General features: G+C 38.7%; 1 protein-coding gene across 4 annotated transcripts in view; it reads left to right on the forward strand.

The window, feature by feature from the left end:
* LOC120513575 (synuclein alpha interacting protein) overlaps positions 1 to 8,160 on the forward strand; it is an 86,399-nt gene extending 78,239 nt beyond the window's left edge. For 3 of the 4 annotated variants that reach the window (XM_039733140.1, XM_039733139.1, XM_039733141.1), the window contains 3 exons: positions 336 to 1,404; positions 3,309 to 3,376; positions 7,593 to 8,160. In XM_039733140.1, coding sequence (XP_039589074.1) covers positions 336 to 1,404; positions 3,309 to 3,376; positions 7,593 to 7,677 — 1,222 coding nt within the window. In that variant the 3' untranslated portion in view covers positions 7,678 to 8,160. The remainder of the gene's footprint in view (positions 1 to 335; positions 1,405 to 3,308; positions 3,377 to 7,592) is intronic. The other variant, XM_039733142.1, reaches the window with a different exon arrangement.
* Positions 8,161 to 8,639: the final 479 nt, after the last annotated feature.

Here is an 8,639-nt window from a genome sequence, read left to right on the forward strand (position 1 = left end):
AGGAGTCGTTTCTCTAGAGTTTTCCTCATAAAGTCACATTTGGTGTTTGAATAACCATTCTAAGTTTTGATTTTAAGCAGGTTTGGGTTTTGGTTGTTTTTTTGTTTTTTTTTGTTAGAGAAAGTGAAGATACTCAAATTCTGCATAGGAGTAGGAGCAGTATTACATCCTTCTCTATGGAATCTTTGCTAGCATCACAGTAATGAATTCCATGTGAGTAGCGATGAAAAGGATAAATAACAATAAACTGAGACAGACACATATATTGGAAATGCCAGTTTCACATTTAGATATACCTTAATTTTGCTGTGACATTTCCTCTTTATTTCTTTAAGCTTGCCATCATCTCCTGCTTCTGGCAAACCCCAGTGGAAACCATCTGAAGCAGATGAATTGTCTCCACCAAAAAGTAAATTGAACACCCAAGATGGGATTCAGATTCTTGGCAGCTTGGGAACGAGCACATCTACTCGTGCTCGAGCTAAGATAAAAGATGAGGACTCCGATAAAATCTTGCGCCAGTTGTTGGGGAAGGAAATCTCTGAAAATGTCTGTATGCAGGAAAAGCTGACTTTGGAATTTCAGGATGCTCATGCATCCTCCAAGAACGTGAAGAAGATTTTGCCAGAGAAAAGGGAGCTGAAATTAGCCCGACTAAGGCAGCTGATGCAGCGGTCTCTCAGCGAGTCTGATACAGATTCAGCTAATTCTGAGGACCACAAGAACACCCCTTTGAAACGAACTGACAAACCAAGACCTCAGCCTATAGTGGAGAGTGTTGAGAGCACAGAGAGCTTGAACATGATGCTTAAGAAGCACACTTCCACGGCAGGACGGCGCTTCCCCTTTGGTATCAGGGTTTCTAAGTCTGTGGATGGCCACAGTCCTTCCCCTACTTCAGAGAGCAGCGATGCAGATAATGAAGGCCCATATCAGTGTGGTACAGTACCTCAGAACCAGTTCTGTGGAGACAGCTCTCCATCCAGCACAGACAGTGCTACTGCCCAGAAGGTTGCCACCAGCCCAAAGAGTGCTCTCAAGTCTCCATCCTCAAAGCGCAGAACTTCTCAAAATTTGAAACTTCGAGTAACTTTCGAGGAGCCTGTGGTGCAGGTGGAACTAGCAGAGTCAGAACTAAATGAGGAAAAGGATAAAGAGCGGAGCAAAGGACTCATGCGGGCTCCAGCCAGCTCTGGGGAGCATGCAGGGGACCAGCTGAAAAGGCCTTTTGGAGCCTTTCGGTCCATAATGGAGACACTGAGTGGCAACCAAAATAACAACAACAACTGTCAAACAGCAAACCTCATCAAAACCTCCTCAACGCTGCCTTTTACCTCACTAGGAAGGAAGACAGCAGAAAGCAAGGGAAATCCAGCAGTTGTCTCAAAAGGAAGAAACAAGCCAGTGAGTACACTGAAAGAAGGAGGGGCCTTTTTTCCTTGTCTCATTAAGTAATGCATAAGTTTGACAGCTTCTTCCTTCTGCCTTTCTGTTGCAAAATGATACACACAAATATTTTATTGTATTTGACCTACAGAAAGCCCATCCACTTTTCAGTTTTGGAAGAATTTTCCAAGGAGTGTCATATGGCCCCCGAGGGCAGAAGCCCAGCGGGGAATGCTCACGGATAGCTCACGGAGGGCCAGGATCGCTCTTGCTTATGTATAGAGTCTGTGCTCTTAGGGCACATGATTCTCATATTCTGTGTTGAAAGCTTTTCACAGAGATGTGATTCACATGGAAATGATGTTTGGTGTTGCAGTGAGTGACAAAACACACAGTGAGAATTGTTTCAGTGAGTCTTGAAACAATGCATTTTCTTAGGAGTAAATAACTGAAGGACTATCCCTGTCCTGTCCTATAAAGGCTGATGAGGCCAACTAAATAAGAGAAATAACAAGGAAATATTGCAGAAGTGGTCCTTCCTGCTTCTGTGGGAGCTACAGCCAGCCCTAGGTGTTGAAACTGTCAGCAGCAAGTCTTGTTAACCACCTTTTTCTCATAACACAGATTCTTCTTGTGTCAGAGCATATGGTTGGCCTGTCAGAAAACACACTGGGTTCAGATCTTTCCCTCTCCGCAGTGAACAGAGTGCCCTTTCTGAGAACCTAAGGGAAAGAGGGATGTGTGCACTTAAAAGGCTGGTCCTCTTGTTTAAAAGATAGGAGAAAATACTTGGAGAAAAGGCCTCTTTCAAGGTTTTAGGTCATAGGTTGGACTCTGTGATCTCAAAGGTCTTTTCCAACATAGTTAATTCTGTGATTCTATGATTTTGTACTGAATAGAAGAGACAGATGTAGGAAATACTGTGGGTGCAGTATGTTTGTGGAGTAGAGAGGAGTGTGAGCATCTGGAGATACAATAGAGATGAGTGAGAAGGAATTGCAGATGATTTAATCCTCTGTGGAAGACAGGCAGGGAGGGAAGCAGTAGGTGGAAAGACATGAGGCGAAACAATAATCTCAAGATGAAAAAAACCATAAAGCAGGCCAGTAGGAGGAGGGGCAGCAGTAATGAATTATATACTGTAAAAAGTATGACAAGTTAATGGGAGAAAAATACAGGAAAATCTTAGGCAAAGAGGATGCAAAAGAAAGAGTGGAAAGAGAGAACTGGGAAATAGTGAATAGTCCATATTAGTGGGTACTGTTAGACCAGTAATGCTATTGCAAACTGAAATGAAATTAAATGAAACTGAATGAAAAATTCAAAGGAGACCTAAAGGGCTAAATAGAACTGGGACTTTTTAAAAGTCTTCTCTTAAAGTGAGTACATCACTCTCGCATTTCTTAAAAGTCTACTCAAAATCACAATATGAACTACTGATTTGAGTCTTTAAAGACATGCACCATCTAGTTGAGCAGCCGATTTAACAAAGAAGTTTTTATAACACAATTTTTTTTTTTAATGGGTGATTCAGATTTTGTAGTGACGGGAAAAGACAGTCTGTTTTCAAAGATGTTCTGATAGGTTGCAAGGCCATGAGCATTTTTTGTAGTTCCCTAAGGAATTTGAAGGATTGGATGAGATAATTCTAACAGTATTGATGATTGCAATATAAAATGCTTGTTCTGTGAAAAGACCATGTTTGCATGTCACTGCTGCCAGCATCAGAACTGTGGAAAGAATAAAATTTTCATACCAACCCAAAGGATCACAGCACATATCTCAAAGAGGCAACAGATTCAGGGGCAAAAAGAAATTTGTTTAAATGTTACTGTGGCTATCTGACTGCATGTTTTTAGTAGATTATGCATGTGGGAAGCTCTGTGCATGCTCTTAATTGTTATGATGTTGTACTTCTTTAGGATCCTTACTTCAGCTACACCAGTCTTTCTGCTAGCACGTTGAATGAAGAGCTGTGTAACTATGCTTGGTATGTGCTTACGCATGGTAATGTTTAGCATCTCTGTTGTCTTCTTTTCTCAAATTGTATGTGTTTCTTAACATTGTAACTGAAGCACTCAAATTGATTGATTCGCAAGAGGGGAAGTAGATGAACATCTAAATTCCTAGAAAAGCAGAAATTTATGATGGATTTCTGCTGATGTCACCATTGAACTGGCTACAGGATTTCAGTTCCAAGCAAGTACAGAAAGTATTCATGCTCATAAATCCACCAGGGTATGTAGCAGACTTTGGCTGAGTATTCTGCCTCTGTTGAATAAAAGTCAAGTACCAGATGAGAATGGAAATTAAATTTCCCCTCATGAGAAGTACAAAAATCCACAGTTCATCTCTAAAGAGAATACAGAGAACATGAAGCAGAATGCTTTCCCGTAAGTCTAAGTGCTCTTCTAGTTTCACACATTTTTCTTACTTTCCTTTAGACTTTGAAGTTAAATCTGTTTTTTAAAATTCTGATTAACTCAGTCTGTATTCAAACTCCTTAACTTAGTCCTGTTCCATCCATTGCAGATAGAAAGCAACCCCTCAATTCCATAAAGATATGTTGGATAAAACAACACTTGATAAAATGTTTCTTTTATAAGCAAATGCTCTCTAAAAATGACCTGTCATTTTCACTTAACTCTTAACACTCATAAATTCCTTTTTTCTTTTTCTGTTAAACTGAGATGTAAAGTTAGTTTGATATTAGTTATTCTGCAGTTCAAGATCCTACATCACTTTCAAGTTAAGTGTTTTCTAAATATCTGATGCATGGAGAAAGGGGGGGTCCATTCACTAGTTTTCTGTTGTCAGGACCTTCCCATGCTTAAAAACTCCATTTCTGTAATGGAAATATTAGTCTTGTTCAGAAGCCATTGGCACAGTGTATGTGAAACCAGAAACTGTAAGATTTCCAAGAGGTTTCATTCTCTCCTGAAAAAAAAAGAGGGAAACTTCTGTGCAGAAAACTGGATAGCAGCAGTTTGAGGGAGCATCAGTGGGCAGCTTCCAGTCAAAACATCCAGCTGCCTGTCCAGATCGTAGAGTAATACAAAATGATTAATCTCATCCTTATGTTAGAGACATCTCCTAGGTGTAGGCAGTTATAATTTGTCACTTGCCTTGTGTAACTGCTCTTGTGTGGGAATGGCAATGTGGCATTTTCCCAGAAATGAGAGACAGGGAATGTCTGGCTGCCACTGCAGGGCTGTGGAGTCACTTGCTCGGGGAGTGATGGTTGGCATGAGCTCCAGGCTATCCCTCCAGGCACTGCTGGTCCAGGCACCATGTCCTAAAGCTGTCCCCATTACCATGGACACTTGAAGAACCAGAGAGTAGGAAGCAAGGAGCAGAGTGCATGAATGGTGCAGCTTGAGGAGGCTGTTACAGTACCCACAAATCAGGACATGGGCAAACTATGTGCCAAAGTCTGTGGCATGAGTTTTCGAGATGTCACATAAGAATGGAAGTTGTATTTTGCTTTTCAGAAACCAGGATACAGACCTGAAGGTTCTCAGAGATTCTAAGCTAGCCTTTGTAATGACCTTTAGCATATTTTGTGATTTTTGTATGGCAAAATGGGTGCCTGTCATTTGTCAGCTACATGATGCCCAGTAGCTTTAAATCTTAAAAGAACATCACCATTGTGCACCACAACCTCCTAGATACTGCTTGAGTTTTTCCTGGATAGTCTGAGGACACTATGTAATTACCATTTCAGAACTATCTTGAAAAAAATTAAAAAACCCACCATTTTTGGAAAACAGGATGGTCTTTGGTGGTTAAAACCTTTACAGATTTTTACATTGGGCAGTTATATTTCTGAACACTGGCCCAAGCCCATTGTGACACTACACCCTTATAACAGGGGATTTCATTAGCATTTTCTGAAATCTAAAGTCATTATACAAAATCTGCTTTCAGTGAGATTGCATTCCTGCCAACTGATTTCCAGCACTTTTTCTTCAGCTTCTGTTGTTTTAATTTGGTTTTGTTTTGGTTAGTTTTTTTGGGGGTTTTTTTGTTTGGTTTGTTTTCATTCGAAATACCCTAAAGTACATTAAGGCTTTGTAGTTTACTTCTTTGAGTTGGTCAAGCTTAATAGTAAAGGACTGTGCTAAAATTTTTAGTGGCCTATTTAAATTTTATATACTCTATTTTTCTTAAAGCCTTGGAGGGAATTTTGGATGTGCGAGGTGGTTTGGGATATTTTTTCCTCTTCTGGAGGGATTAGCTACTTTTTGCACATTACAACTCAAAGCAAATACTTGTAATATTTTTCCATCTCACATGTATGCCAATGAACAGTTCTTTCCCACACTTTGAATCATCTGAGATCTGCATTACATTAAAATAAGTAGTAACTCACCATATCAATATAAAACCCTGTATTAGGTATAGCTATGAACAGCAAAAATTGCTTTCTACCTGGGCGTGCTCAGCAGAGTCTATCATCAGATGTTTGTCAGATAGTAAAATGGGCATGCTTCTAAAACAGCAACTTTAACCTAATACATATTCCCCTCCTAGGCCTAATACTGGATAAATTACAACTTCAAATATATTCTCCAGAAAAATAATGCCTATCTATATGTCCATCAAAGTAGTAACCATTCATGTTAGTAGAGTATAACATGAATGTGAAAGTAACTTTGTTGCAGAAGATTTATATTTGTTCTCTTGTGAACTGTTGTGATCATACGTCACTGCTTGTTGCATGAGATGATGTATTAGTGGTGATACAGACACTAGAATCTGTTAGAAATTCAATTAGAAATTTGGTTACTAATTAGCAATATTAATAATACATTTTCTCCAGATCAGGAGCCACAGTTGTAAAAAGCATATCTCTTCAGTATTGTCACCTAGAGACATCTGCATTGGTCAAAAACTTTCTTCTTTGAGGTCACACTGCAACTGTAGAGCTGCCAAAGGGGCTTTTGGTTTGCCTAGTGAGCCTCTACATGGGGAAATCACCCACAGGCTCTTTCAACACTGCAAGCCTAGGCCAATGCAGCAGGTTAATAAAGCATCCTTTAGTAAAGATACATGGTTAATGCTATGATAACAGCAATGCATGTGAAATGCCAACATGTAGGTATGGCAAAGAGTTAAGCTCCTCTTTTACCTCCTCAGACTCAGTCTTGCAAAATCTGTCTTGTCTGGCTCAATTCTGTGCCTTTTGCTCTTGTTTTGGGTATGTGACAACTGTAATTTAGATGAATAAAGGGGGTTTTAAAATGGAATGATCACTCATGCACTTCTTATTAGGACCCAAAACCATTGGTCAGCTTCTGTTAAACCCTGAAGTAACCACCAGGTTAACTAACCATCCAAAGTATAAGTTTCTTGTGAATATTAGGTTCTTTGTGATGGTTGTAGAGTGAAATAAAGCTATTCTGGCTTACAAGAGTCAGGCTTATGGGTTAAAGGCAAACTCCTTCATACACACTCTTGCTCTCACTCTAGCGTCTGTCCTTTGCAGCAGCAAATGAGCTAGTCATGGTTGTATTGTTGGAGTTTTGGTCTTCAGTAGTAATAACTAAAAGTGAGGCTCTTAACAGGTTTGAAAATTACCATGGCTTGGATGCTTAGTGAACAGTCAGGTGGAAGGTTAATTGAAGGGGAACATGCTGGGAATACAGAACAAGAGCATATGAAAGGAAGTGAAGAAAATAAGTGCTACAAATACGTTGCGCTTAATTTTTCTACTCTAATTGGCAAGTTGTCATTCAAATCTCCTACACAATAGATAGATAGGTTCTTTTCTCTCTGATGATTATTAACGTTGATAAGTCTTTTACAGGCAGAGTCAGAAACCAATAGGATACGTCTGATGTTAGTTGTAGTGGATCCTTCTGTCACTGTGATACTTTTCTCTAAAGTACAAGGAATTTTTTAATATTATTTGCATTATTACCAGAATGTGACAACAGCACACTAATTAGTGCTGTGACTTAAAAAGCACCTCATCATCCCATTGGTTTTCAGGCTTGATTTCAGAATGAATTTATATCAGAAAAAATCCGTCATATTAAAAAGAGTTTTGTTTAGCATATGTCTAGAAAAATAAGCCCAGAGAGAAAGATTAATTCAGATTTGAATACATACAAGTGAAACAAAACAGGGTAAATAAACACACTGCCAACCCCTTTATATTTTTAGTGTTACCACTGAGTAATTTTCTCCTTTTTTTTTTCCAGGCATGATGACATCAACTGGAAAATACAGAAATCTGACAGTCAAATGAGTATTGAAGAGCCAGAGCTGCAGGAATTCTTCCTCTAAAACATGTCATGATGTCTCACTTTGTTTGAGATACCTGAAATATAGCCTTTTGAAACACTAATGTGAGACATACCCCTCACCAGCAAAACAGCAGCTGTTAGGATGCCTTAATTTGTATCAGTTAGACCATATACAAATCTTTTTTATGATATATGTGTATATGTAACTTGTTTGTAAGCTGTGCTGTGTAAAGGCATGGGTGAGCAGAAGTAACAATTTGAAAATTGTTATGACACTTGCAACCTCCAAAATGTTTGTTTGGCCACAGAACACGTTTTCTACTTTGTGTCTTGCATGGATATATTGTCATATATCTTTATTTCCCTTTGTCAACAGCATATACTGTCAAAGTTTCATCCAGGACTCTGCCTGTGTAGCTCCTCAGTGAGATGAAGGCAAAAGCATTGATTTTTTTTTTAGTATGTTTTGTCTGTTGTTATTTCTATTTTTTGTAAAAAGGAAATAAAGACAGTGTTAATAGGATACACTGTGCAGATACTTGCTGTAATTAATTTCCTGTTTGAGGTATGAGGTTTTTTTGTTCTTTTTGATGTTCATTTGATAATTAGACAACATTTGATAATTAGACAACATCTGGATTTCAGTCAGTTAGTTGTGTCAAGAGTTGCTTTAATGTTTAGTAGTCCTTTATCAGCTTTAAAACATGTAGAAATAAAAAGTGTAAATGCAGTTTTAAGTTACCAATTACTGCTGCTTTCCAAGCGCTGGAAGTGTGCTCAGCTTTGTTGAAGTTACTGCATAATCTGCTGAAACTCTAATCCACATTCTCTCAAAGCTGTCATGATTCCTTTATTGAATGTTCTTTTAACTTTTCAGAGAAAATTAATTAATTCACTTTGTTTCTGGTAAACTATGAGTACATTCTTCAAATGCATCCTACAGCACAACATCCAAAAGCAGACTACTAGGCAATCTTTACTTGTCACCATTTATTTATACCA

This window comes from Passer montanus, unplaced genomic scaffold (assembly GCF_014805655.1).
Source record: "Passer montanus isolate IOZ18808 unplaced genomic scaffold, ASM1480565v1 scaffold83, whole genome shotgun sequence".
Classification (NCBI taxonomy): domain Eukaryota; kingdom Metazoa; phylum Chordata; class Aves; order Passeriformes; family Passeridae; genus Passer; species Passer montanus.